The sequence below is a fragment of the Nesoenas mayeri genome (genome assembly GCF_963082525.1).
Source record: "Nesoenas mayeri genome assembly, chromosome: 10".
Classification (NCBI taxonomy): domain Eukaryota; kingdom Metazoa; phylum Chordata; class Aves; order Columbiformes; family Columbidae; genus Nesoenas; species Nesoenas mayeri.
Window position 1 is genome coordinate 3302593 of NC_137560.1, and position 13104 is coordinate 3315696.

The 13104-nt window shown below is 42.7% G+C and overlaps 1 protein-coding gene across 1 annotated transcript; it reads right to left on the bottom strand.

The window, feature by feature from the left end:
- Nucleotides 1–769: 769 nt before the first annotated feature.
- Nucleotides 770–12139, bottom strand: RAB43 (RAB43, member RAS oncogene family; the record flags this gene model as incomplete). Its single annotated transcript, XM_080350736.1, has 3 exons — nt 770–1023; nt 1907–2090; nt 11918–12139. 3 exons carry the CDS (start codon nt 12137–12139, stop codon nt 770–772), a joined length of 660 nt encoding a protein of 219 aa, XP_080206862.1.
- Nucleotides 12140–13104: the final 965 nt, after the last annotated feature.

Genomic DNA, 13104 nt, shown 5'->3' on the forward strand with positions numbered 1-13104 from the left:
ATGATACCCACTTGGAAAAGGGAGCTATCACTGTGCAAACAGCAAAAAGTGAAACGCATCTACCCTCTCCTCAAGGCTGTATTTAAAATAACTACACTGGTCCCATCCTGCTTGACAGCAAGTCACGTGATATTGCTCAGGCTGATTTTGCTTTTTGTTAAAATGATAACTTAAAAAAATTATAACAAAACCTGAGAGAAGGCTTCCTCACCTGTTCCATTACTAACTAGCAATCCATATGCCCTAGGACAGGTGACTGCTATTTGGTCCTGTAATCAAATCCTTGGGTATTCTGACACTTGAAACCTTCATCAAAGACACCATCACTTTCTGGTCATTGGTGGAGTGCTGAGGATTTAAAGAGACACTGTCAAGACTGCCTATTCCAAAAGCAACTTCCTTTGCCAACAGTTCCATGCTAAATGCTTCCGGACTTTGGGCGTGCATCAGTCTCTCCCCCAACCATCTGTCTCCTCACCCCACATCACCAGTTCTAAGTTGTTTCCTCTGCTTTTGTAACTTGTATGAAGGTTACACAAAAGAAAATGGTGGGGACAAATGTTGAGTGAGTTTTTCAGAGGGCTTGGCTTTTAGGACTACCTCTCAAGAGTCCCTTTTTAAAAATAAGACACCAAAGCAAACAGGATTGTGTCTAACTTCTACAAAACTGCTGGTTTCACAGGAGGAGAATATGGCTACCATGCTACTCAGCATTAGGGTGAAGCACCATCTAAATTCCAGTAAAGTTAGGGATATCACTTAGCTTGGATCAGCAACCACATCCCCAGCTTTCTACAACGTCTTTGCTGTCAAGCTTGATGCTGTCAGTATTCTTCTCACTGAACATGGGGCCTCCATGCCTCATCATGAGCTCTGTAGCCATCTTCACAAAAGCCTCCTCCACGTTGCTGGAGTCTTTCGCAGAGGTCTCTATGGCACAGATGATATTATCGTAGTGTTCAGCCAGACTCTGAGCTTCCTCCAGCTGAACCTCTCGAAGGTCACTTAGGTCAGACTTGTTTCCTGGAAGAAAAAAAACCAATGGAGTAATAATGACTATTTATGTTAGACTAAGTATTTAGCAGGAGGTTCTCAGGTTGCCCATAGAAGCTGCAGAATTTCCGTTCTTGGAGATTTTCAACATTTGACTGGAAAGGCCCTGACCAACCTGCCATTAGCCTTGCTTTGAGCAGGCTGGATGAGATAATCTCCGAAGCCCCTTCCACCCTGTATTTCTGTATGACTGCTATAGCGAACAGAAAAAGTCAGTAACTGAAGAGTGGTGGCTGTAGACCTTAGCAGAAGAAAAATGGGCTAGAAGTGAAAGCTAAAACCATTTTATGAAACAGCAGCAGTTTACCAGTAGAATACTACAGGTCTACAGGCTTCGAGCCACATCTGAGACAGAAAAATTTGGGATGGGAAGCAGAACTTCTAGCAGAGAACTGACAAACCCTGATTGCCCTGAAGTCCTTCCAAAATCCTCCATCTGCTGAAGTATGTGGGTGTTCCAGTTCACCAAAACACGTTAGCTTGCTATGATGGAGCTTCTTTGGGCTCTGGCAACCTTCTGATCCTTATCATGAGAGTAGCTCCACTGCAGCTGTGCCCCCGGAGATCCTGGGCACCCAGTTCTCCATTAAGTGAGACACAAAGGATTCAAAGCTGGCTTCTGATACAAAGCTGGCTACATCTTAGCACAAACTGATCAAAGCAAAACATTTCTGTTTTCATGAATCAGCACTTCCTAATTAAAAAAAAAAAATTGGGAAAATTTCCAATTGGATCTATTACATACATCTTAACTTCAACCAAAAATAAAACTTTTAACTATCTTAAACAACTATTGCAACTAATTACATTATACAGTAACATGTAGTTCTTGGTATGAATATTTTTAACTCACCAATCAGTATTTGTACAATGTTGGAACCGGCATACTTTCTGACATCCTCGATCCAGCGAGGAATGGACAGGAAAGAGCCCCTCTTGCTGATATCATACGCCAGGATCGCTCCATTTGCGCTGCGGTAATAACTCTGTGTGATGGTTCGGAACCTCTCCTGGCCAGCCGTGTCCCAGATCTGCAGCTAAATTAAACAAAGCATACAGCGAGACACTGAATTAAAAGCTAGGGCTTGATTCAATAGCCTTCTTATAAATCTCCCTTATACACAATACATTCTGGCATCATGTTTTTCTAGGTCTTTGTTCATGATTTAAGGACAATAATATACACTGGAGAACCTTTTGTGCTTGGTTGCTCGAAGTTGGTATCAGTTGAGACACTCTGGGTTCCTGCAGGTGAGCTCTGATGCATCCTTCTGTGGCAGGTTATGAAATGATCACTTTTGTCTGTCCAGCCCTACCCCTTTGCACCTTCTCTAACAGAGTTAGAAAAATAAGATCTTAGTCCATAGGCAAGCCGATCCAGTTCATCGCCTGGTGTGTCAATGGAACTACAGATGGGTTTTCATCAGCTTGTCCTCTGAGCTACCAGCACGGTTTTGCCAGTTCTGCTGCAGGGACAATACAACTGGAGTAGGATGTGGTACTGGCATCTGAGAGCACTGATGCTGCTTTATAAGGAAACATGACACAACTAAAAGAATATATATTAAAAACATAAAACTTTTAGAAAAGCCAGCAATTCTGGGTTTCAGTGAAGTCAAAGATATAGTCAGTCTAGTCACCTGTCCTTTTTTAGGTGGTAGAAGAGACATTACATCTGGGCAGAAGGAAGAAATACGGAGATTTTTGCCTAAATCCAGCAGTGTATGAGCTATGAGGGTTTCAGTTCCCAGTACTAGATGTTCCAGAGGAAGAAGCCAAATAACTCAGAGTGGACAAACACAATATCCTGCTCATAAGGAAAACTTCTTTTTAAAGCCTCTTCTTTTATAGGTTGTCTAATGTCCTAGAACATGACGGCTTATATTCCAGGAGCTTTTAATCTAAAGTAACTATGGATGTTCTCATTCTCCACTTAAATCTCTAATCCTTTTTGAATCTTGCAAAGCTCTTGGCTTTAATACACAGCAGCAATGAAACCAAAGAATTTCCTTTTATAAATTGTATATATTCTGTCCTTCTGTTGCACTTTCATTTATCATTTGGGGATTGAGACATGAGAGACCACTGCTTGTCTCTTTGTGCCATTCCTTATGTATTCTGCATCTCCTCTTAACCAAGACAGGATATAAGCAAATATTCTTGGGTTTTTAAATCTTCCCTATATGTGTAGACCTGTTAATTAGTTCCCCTCCCTCTGAACTCCTTTCTTTTCAAGTGCAGACAACTAAATGCAATGTGCCAGTGATGTTTTATACCAAATCATATGGAATCACTTTTCCATTTCGTTCTTTTGCATGTTAGTACTTTGTATCTTCTGACTGCTGCATTTTTTAGCATAAATTTTCATTTTGGAATAGGCTGTGCTGATCAGATCACTTTCCTGTGCTAACCAAGCATTTAGATCCCAAATGTTATTTATACAGCTTAAAAGGAATCACTCCACTGAAAAAGTACTTCTCTGTCCTGGTAAAAGTTTTCTCAGAGAAGGGGAAGGGACTGTAATGGACTCAGAAAACCACAAAGCAATGATTATTAACAGAACAGACAATTACTAGAGACAAGGAAGTTCATGGCAGGTTTATGTAAGATGTTCTCTGTACTCTAGGCTCCCACTAGACCTTTGTGTCTGTTACATAGTTTTAAATCTTAATACGTGATTAAGCAAAGTGCAAACAAGGCTAATGATGATTACCCAACTCTTGGAAGATGTCTGAGAGATTCTGTGCATATAGAATAATTATAAGCTTTTTAAATTAAAAAAAAAAAAAAAAGTTTTAGCTTACACTTTTCACATAGTATAAATAGAAGGGATTTACCTGCAGAGTGACTGAGCAAACCAGTCTTGGGCCTTGTGCTGTACACCGGATTTTGAAAACCTCTGTGTAAGTATGTACCATAGAATCACTGAGGCTGGGACAGATTTTGGGAGGTGGCAAAGCCAACTGCCTGCTCAAAGTGGGGTCAAAACTCAATTCTTCTAGGAAGTACTGCTCTATGATTTTCCTGGGGGACCAAAATGAGTCTGACCAGCCTGTAGTTCTCAGGATTTCTTGCCCTTCTGAATATGATATTTCCCTTTCTCTGGCACCCCAATCCCCCCCCCCCATTTCCACAGCCTTTCAGTAGTGATAAAACAACCTCTAAATGTCACCAACAAGATCTTGCAGCACCCCTACACATTTTTTCACTCAAACATTTCTATCTGTGTTTGCAGGACTGAATGTATTACACACAGTTGCTGAAGCCCTGAGTATCCTGCTGGGAACAGCACAGAGGACTGGCCTTCCAGGAGCTCCCAGCCATCTCCTCCCAGCCAGCATCGTCCCAGCCTATGCCCTCCAGGTAGGCTCCATCCCTTAAGAATCTGAAATTCATGATCCCCTACTTGTCACTCCTCTTTTGTGTAAGGATTCTGAATTATTTAGCTCTTTACATTATCATCAGTTTGTTGTGGGTTTGCTTTCATTGTCGAGACTACGGGATACCTTAGACCCAAAATCCAATACTTTCTTTGCAAACATATCAACTGACACACATGTTGGTCACTGTTCCATCCCTTCTGCTGGCAGAAGGAGCCAGGTGGGTGTTTACTCTTTGTTTCAGGGAAAGTCAGTCAAATAAGGGCATGGTTTAATGACTTGCTTCAGCCAAACTGAGACCACACAGTCATCAAAAACTTGCCCTCTCCCTGCACTGAAACTAGGAGCTGTTAATCTGATACAGAGAGCACTGATTTAACTGAAAAATACGTTTTTTCCTTTTGTTTGAAGGGTTAATACTAATTATACTGAAAGCACACAGACTGCATAGGGAGGAGAGTAACGGCACAGTTGTCTTGAACTAATCATGAATATGCCCCTTCAATTTAACTTGTTGCTGAAGGTGGGTGTGAGCCGATGCAATAACCTCACCTGAAGCTGAGCAAGGAGCCCTTGTTCTGTCTCTGGCAGACGTGTGCAGAGCCGGCAGCTCTAGCTGGTGAGGATCAGTCTGCCTTGCAGCATGCTCAGTGTGCAAAGGTACTTTGTAGGGGGCTAATAACAACTCACTCCTCACAATTTGGAAGCTTGAAAACCTTGCTGTCACAGTGTTTGAAGTTTTAATAACTGCCTTATTTTAAAACAATAAGAACACACACTACAGACATAATAGAGTGTGCAAGTATTCTGAAGCAGATTACCTAGTTTAAAGGAAGATGTATTCCTAGAGGCAAAATGTAGCTAATTTGCTTGACAGCATCCTTACAAAACTCTACAAAAAATATCTCTGTATAGCACAAATCAGTCCAATATAGGATTTAAAAAAAAATAAGTCATTACAAAAATACCAGTTCTGATCATAAGTTAATAGTATTTCCTCCAGTAGGGGTACACAGATACATTTCAAACAATTCTATTGAAAAAGAAATGAGAACTATATATAAATACCAAGCACAACTACAAATTAGACCCATCATTTTACAGTAAAAGTTTTATATAGTCTCTTTGTTAAACTATCTTTACAAACAGGTAACTCTTGACAAGAAATAACAATTGCAAATTCTTTGGAAAAAAAATTACTTTTAGTATTTCTCATTTAAAAGCCTCTCAATATAAGTTAAATGTTAAAAATCAAAATACCAAGTGAACTGTACTAGCCACAGGCTACCAAAAAAGTACAATCATATAGTCTTTTGTATTGTATAAGTGTACCACATATGCAGTATATGACACAAAGTTCTTAATTATTTATTTCCTTTATTTAAGTGCTTCAGCTTTGTAAATAATGTGATGAAAGCCATGTCTGTCACTTAGTAACCTTTTAAGCAATTCCTTCTTTGTAATTACTTTCACAACAATTTTGGTGAAAGAAAGAGAGAAGCTGGGATTGCTGGAGGATTGTGTTAAATTCATGTGAAGATACTACGGAAAACCACCTGTGCAATAAGAGTTTGGTAGCAGGTCTTAAGGGGACCATCCCTAGTGACAAATGAGGACAGGGTAAAGAACACAGAATAAACACCCCTTGTTCAGAAGGAATATGACAGAATACCCTAAGTGAACAAAGGCAATGAGCCACCTTTCTTGTGCTAATTGTTTACAATTGAATGCCCATTTAGTTACAAAAGCTGGTTATTTTGATCTGCTCTTAGCTTTGAACTTTTTTGGCCAGCAGAGCCCTTAGCACTGGCTGGTACTGAACAGCAAAGCACTAAACCAACTACTAACTCCTGTAAGTTTTTTCATGACTCCATATAACCGCTGTAGAATTGGAGCTTTCCATAATTACTTTAGACAAAGTCTTGAACATCTTTTTGTATTTGCTTTTTCATCTATTCCTGTTGGGAAGGAGTTAATCTCCTTCAGCCCCTGCCCAGACGCAGGCTGGGCTCTGGCTGCCTGGGGGGCGGCTGTGCTGAAAAGGCCTGGGTGTCTCTGCAGGCAGCAAGCTGACCAGGAACCAGCAGATCAAGGGAGGTGATTATTCCCTTTTATTCAGCACTTGTTAGATTCCAATTAAAATATAGTGTCCAGTTTTGGACCCCCCATGCAAGGAAGACATTGAAGAACTGGAGCAAGTTCAGGGGAGGGCCATCAACATGGTCAGGTATCCAGAGTACACACCCTGTGAGAAGAGTCTGAGGGAAACAAGCTTATTGAGCATGGGAGAGGGACTGGAGATGACCTGTCAGCTGTTGGCCCGTGCCTGGGAGGAGGTCATCAAGACTGAGCCAGGATCTTCACACTGGCACATGATGGGAGGATGAGAGACACCAGAGAAAAATTGAAACAAGGAATGTTTCAACTTAATGTAAGAAGGAAAACAGAAGGTGGCAAAATTTATGGTAGATCTCTAGAAGAACATTCTGGGGTGTCTGATTAGGCTTGAAGACTCTGTCTATTTCTATAGTTGAAACTCTTTAAGACAGTGGGTGACAGGTTGACCAAAGAGCATGAGTATTATCAAATGGTTTGACGTGGCGTCTTCTTGCATTGATAAACATGTTGTTTATCAAAGGTTAAGGCTTAACAAATGGCCTCAAGACACATTTCTCCATCCCATACTTCCTACATAACTTATTAAGAACTTTCCTGGTTCATCTAAACTATCACAGGAGTTCAGGTTTACTTTTGCTTGTGAAGGAGCATTAATAATAGCGAAGTACATCCTATTGCTGATATCTTCCTTTAAAAAGATAGAAATGTCACTTTTGTGCTATGAATTCTTCAATATATAGCAACTTCCATAAAATTTTCCAGCAATGAAATGGTGGGTGCAAAGACCATGCTAAATGATTCTTAACCAACTGTGTCCAAATCCTGTCACCTCAAATAGCAAACAATAATATACATTTCTGTCCACTAACAAATCACAACACTTGCTCATAAAAAAAACTTACTGAAACGATATGGAAACTTAACCCATACAGTTTTTGTCAAAAGCAACGAAACCAACATCTGTATGGCAACATATTTCAATTTAAAGCGATATCCATACACAGTTAGGATAAACGGATCCATTCAATTGTTTCCCTACAACATCTTCAGAGAATGAGGAATCCCTGTTTGCTGGGAATGCAGCATTCCTGTTTGCGTTAGCATCATGGGTGTCACAGTAGTTAACACAGAAGAGAGCTACACTTTCCTCTGGATATCAAAGAATATTCTTCCATTGAGTAACCAATAGCTTCACTTGTATTTGTTTAGCAGTGTTATTAAATACAACAGTCAGGAATCAAGACAGTTAACAAGTCATAATTTTATATTACTTGCAATTTGGCCAGATAATGACACATTATATTTTGGGCCATTCTGAAAGGAATATAGTTACAGCCATGAGGCCTGAATCAAAGCCAAGAATCTTGATATCACATGGGCTGAAAAAGCTTGCAAATTAAAAAGTGCAGTGATACATAAAGAAGTATTTGTCCGAAAAATAATGTGCTCGTTTTCAAGTGTTCTGCTGCTGCTTTCTGAAAGATACAGCAAGAGAAAAACTATGGCATAAAGGAAAAAATACTCAGTATATGTAAACCGCTATGAAATGACAGCATAAAGTAGATATTAGAGACACACAATTAATTTAAGAGGAAATTCAGTGAAAGAAAGGAATTTTGTTATTACTAATCACAATTCATGGACTTAGGAATTAAGAATGTCCTTGCCTATCATTATGTAGTCTTAGTTCCACCATTTTATAAATCTTTTCTTAGAGTGACATAGCAGTTACAAAACATTTTTTGTTCTGTTTGCCAGATGCTTTCTCACACTTAAAGAACAAGTAATTACTTTATCAATAGGAGTTTAATCACTATGCATTAAGTTAACAACCACAACTTTTGGGAACTACAGTCTGTACTCTGTAGGATTTTGCCAGCTAAGGAGGGTGTATTTTATAGGGCAGAATGCCACAATTTCAGCCTGTTAAACAGCATATGCTAGAGATTTTTAAAAAATGAAAATAGACTGCAGACATTTCATAAAGCTGAGGGGGGAAAATCTGGATATATGTTGGTCAGAATTTGCCTTTGTGATAAAAATCAAGGTGGTCATCATAGGTAGCTTTGACTTTGAAGTTCCAGCAGAACCCAGTGTTCTAGATCTGCCAAATCCTGCCTGGCTCTGTTCCCCACGGGTTGCCTTCTCCAGCGCCTCCAGGAGCCCATGGCTCACAACAGCCTGTCCCACGGGCAATGGGCCTCTATCATCCCACCGGACAACCTCTCAAATTACAGTTGGAGATCTTGAAACAAGAACAAGAGAAACAGGAGACTGGATGGTGCAGACAACCTTACATATTCTTCCTCTCTGGAAGTGATAAATATTGGCAAATCAGGGTTAGCACATACCGGGCAAGCTTACGATGCCAATACTTTACTGTTTTATTTAAAAAGAAAATGCTTCAGTTATCAGGACTGTCTATTAATAGATCCTTTTTCAAGCATTAACATCTCTTTAAATCTGAAGTTTAGTCAGCTTCAGTAGCTGATGAAGCAGTGGTGTAGTAAGCATCACTTAAGGCACTTGAAAGAATGCACCTTCAAGATGCACAGAAAGCCTTGAGTTTAAAAACAACAATTACAGAGTTATTTGCAGAACTTTTAGATCTCTTTAGTATCCCAACATGCTTTTTTTCCCTTATCCAACAAAAATGCATCAAAAGGAAGTGAGACTTAGAATCCTTGGGCACCAAATATTTCAGAAACATTATATAACTGCAATGACAACACTTGAAGTTTTAAACAGACAAGGACACTAACACAATTAACCGTAAAATGTTTGTTTCAATCTCAAAAGAAGTATCTGGCTCATAGTCTCTGTTGTGTTGTAATATTGTCCTGACCAAAGACGAAGCTTAGGCCATCGGGGATGTGGAGCAAGCATTCAGAAGCTCCGTGGGACTTTCTTCTGTTCTCATCTGAAGATGAGCTTACAAAATATTATAAAAATAGGAATTGTCGTATTCTGCACCGTTTGCTAAGAAGAAAATAAGCCTTCACATTCCTTATGAAGACACTGTCTTGAGTAGCAGAAACCCATAATGAAAAGGGAGCAGCACAGAAAATCATCACCTGGCATGCTTTTGTATGGATCTTTTTGTAAGGTCAAACTTTATTTTAAACATGTCCCAAACACCTCGATCTGAGGCATCCCAATCAACAATTTATCCGAAACTGTTAAAACACAGTATGTCTCACATGACTGAGCCAGACACAATGAGACACACAGTGTCTCTCACAGAGCACATGTACAGGCTTGTTTACTATGGGGACAGGATATGATCTGTTTGGAGAGCTGAAGTGCTCCTCCTAGAATCACTGGAACCCACACCAAACCCAAATCTGTCAAATGTGCAAGACACATCTGATAGTAAGAATTTATTTACCTACTCTATAAGGGAGCCCACAAAAGTATTATCCTTGTTTTCCATTTCCTGTAGCATGCTGAACAATCCTACCTAGATTGGATGGGCTGCTCTGAAAGCTCAATCAAACTGGAAAAGTCTGAGTGGAATTTAAAACTTCACATATAACCAACTCCTTAACAGACCAAAAAAAGAAAAACTCCCAAGCAAATGTTTTCATATTCTAGCTGTGTCCCTGACTCAGCAGCTACCAAAAATATCTATAAGGTAAATAGGCAACAATGTTGGATTAATTTGCCCAAAGTAATGCTTAAAATACTCTTCTTCAATCTGTGCCTCCCTAATTTTTGTTCTAAGGGGAAGTATAGAACATTCCAAGGAAAAAGCCTCAAGAGCTTGCATTTTCTTACTGTTTTTTTTTTTTGTAAAACACTTAGCAACAACCCACAGGTTTCATTACAGACTGACAACTAATTCAGGGGTAAGAAGTGACAAGAAGAAAGAGCACAGGTAGGGAGTTGGGGTTATTTCCTGGGCCAGTCCTCTCCTGCTCCCCAACTCTGTGGCCAGCCCCCTGGCACCAGGAACAGACACATTTGTCACTTGCTATGTGCCTGGCATTTATATGGAGCCAGGCTTCAATCCGAAAGGAGAAACCCCACTTCCAACAGCTCCCTTGCTAGAAAGCACAGAAGAGATTATAACAGCACAGACAGAAAATCCAAGTTTCCTTTTCATCTGCTAACCACAGCTATATGTGATAGGGAAGTGTGTGATACTGCCAAGAAAATAAACACCTTGGCTAGGTGTGGAACTTCTAATCCCCCTCCTTTCCTAAAAAATTTAAGCCTTCATTTCTTCCATTTCTGCAACTTTCTCTGCTTTTAATTATCTGCTCAAAGTTAATTTCTATATAAAAAAAAAGAATAGAGGACTTTGATACCTACTTTGGTAAACACAGAGCAAAATTCAACTGCAATCACCGCATTTCTGTGTCACCAAAAGCTGTACAGTTTAATTATCTTTCCCAGGCAGTGACTGCGTTAAATTCTTTTTAGTTTCACTGGGGATAAGTAAGGGTAGCTGTCAGACCTCATTCTGGAGGTGCTTTAAGCCCTTTTTCCTGATGTTTGATCATCCTGTGCTCAGAGGCCAATGTGTTGTAGGGGAATCTATGCTGCTTAGGGTCTGAGGATAATTCCACCAGGTAAATGTCCTGTCCTCTTTCTAACCCTAACAAGTAGCTGGTTTTCTTCAGCAGAAGAAAAGCAGAGTCAGATTTAGGGTTGATGTGTTCTGGTTTAAGAAAAACTATACAAGTTGCACTTTCTGAGACACCCTATATAAACAGTGGTTTAAGATAACTTAAATATGCCTATTTTAGCAACCACTCCTCAGGCTTCTCTCAATGTGCCAGTTCCACATCCCTTTCTGGAAACATGACAGTCCAGCTGAGGTTCCTTCTGGCTTGTAAACAGCCCCTCGCCAGAAGCCTGTCTGACAAGAGGGGTGCTGCACTCACAGCAGAGCGGCGGCAGAGCCCGGCCGCAAGTGAGCCTTGGAGGGGCTTTTACCGGCCTTCAGGCGCTGCTAACGAGGAACCAGCCCAGCCTGCGGCTGCACGGCTGTTCCTGCCCCAGCAAAACACGGCCACTGATGCGCTTGGTCCCTCCTCGCCCGCGGGAGGGCTCGGGAAGGCGGCACTGGCGCTCAGCAGCGCGGCACCGGCGCTGAGCAGCCCGCCCCGGGACACAGCAGCAGCCCCGGGCAAGTCCGCAGCGGGACGGGGCACCCAGGCGGGCGGCACCGCTCGCCACCGCCGCCTCCTCCTCCGGCAGCCGGGCCGGGGCCGGACGACCCCGCCGGCATCTCGGCGGCTGCGGCGGCCCGGAGCTCCGCGGCGCTGGGGGCAGGCCGGGAGATGAGCCCCGGCTCCCTGCCTGCCCCGGAACCGGAGCGTCCGGCCGCTCCCTCCGCCCCAGGCCGCCGCTCCGCTCACCTTCACCCGCTTGCCCTGGATCTCCAGGCTCTTCATGGTGAAGTCCACGCCGATGGTGCTGCCCTGGCGCTCGGCGAAGGCCCCTGTTTTGAAGCGCTGAACGAGGCAGGTCTTGCCCACGCTGGCGTCCCCGATGAGCACCAGCTTGAAGAGGAAGTCGTAGCTTTCCTCCGGGTCGGGGCCGGGCCCCGCCGCTGCCCCCGACACTGCCGGGCCGGGCATCGCTGCGGCCTTGCGCCCGCCGCCGAGGGGAGCCGGGCTGTGCGCTGTGCGCAGCGCCCGCCGCCCCCCGCCGCGCCGGGCCTAGCGCTGGGCCCGCCCGCGCCCGGCCCTCCCTCTCTCCGCCTCCCGGGCATGCCCGGCCGGGGCTGGCGGGGTCTGCTCGGGGCGCGGTCCGGCGTGAACCATCGTGTGTTTAGACGATGTGTTAGAGTGTGTTAGAGTCAGCGGTCGTGAGTTGTGAGTGCACGCGCTCTGCTGTGAGTGCAGCACCCCTCTTGTCAGACAGGCTTCTGGCGAAGGGCTGTTTACAAGCCAGAAGGAACCTCAGCTGGACTGTCATGTTTCCAGAAGGGGATGTGGAACTGGCACATTGAGAGAAGCCTGAGGAGTGGTTGCTAAAATAGGCATATTTAAGTTATCTTAAACCACTGTTTATATAGGGTGTCTCAGAAAGTGCAACTTGTATAGTTTTTCTTAAACCGGAACACATCAACCCTAAATCTGACTCAGCTTTTCTTCTGCTGAAGAAAACCAGCTACTTGTTAGGGTTAGAAAGAGGACAGGACATTTACCTGGTGGAATTATCCTCAGACCCTAAGCAGCATAGATTCTCCTACAACACATTGGCCTCTGAGCACAGGATGATCAAACATCAGGAAAAAGGGCTTAAAGCACCTCCAGAATGAGGTCTGACAGCAACCCTTACTTATCCCCAGTGGAACTAAAAAGAATTTAATGCAGTCACTGCCTGGGAAGGATCATGAAACGGTACAGCTTTTGGTGACACAGAAATGCGGTGATTGCAGTTGAATTTTACTCTGTGTTTACCAAAGTAGATGTCAAGTGTGTTACAGTCAGCAGTCCCAAGTGGCACTGATAAGCCATTCATCGCTACCACTGCCCTAGTCCTGCACAGAGAACCTACACAAGTGAGTATTTGTTCACATTCTTGCTGGACTAAGTTT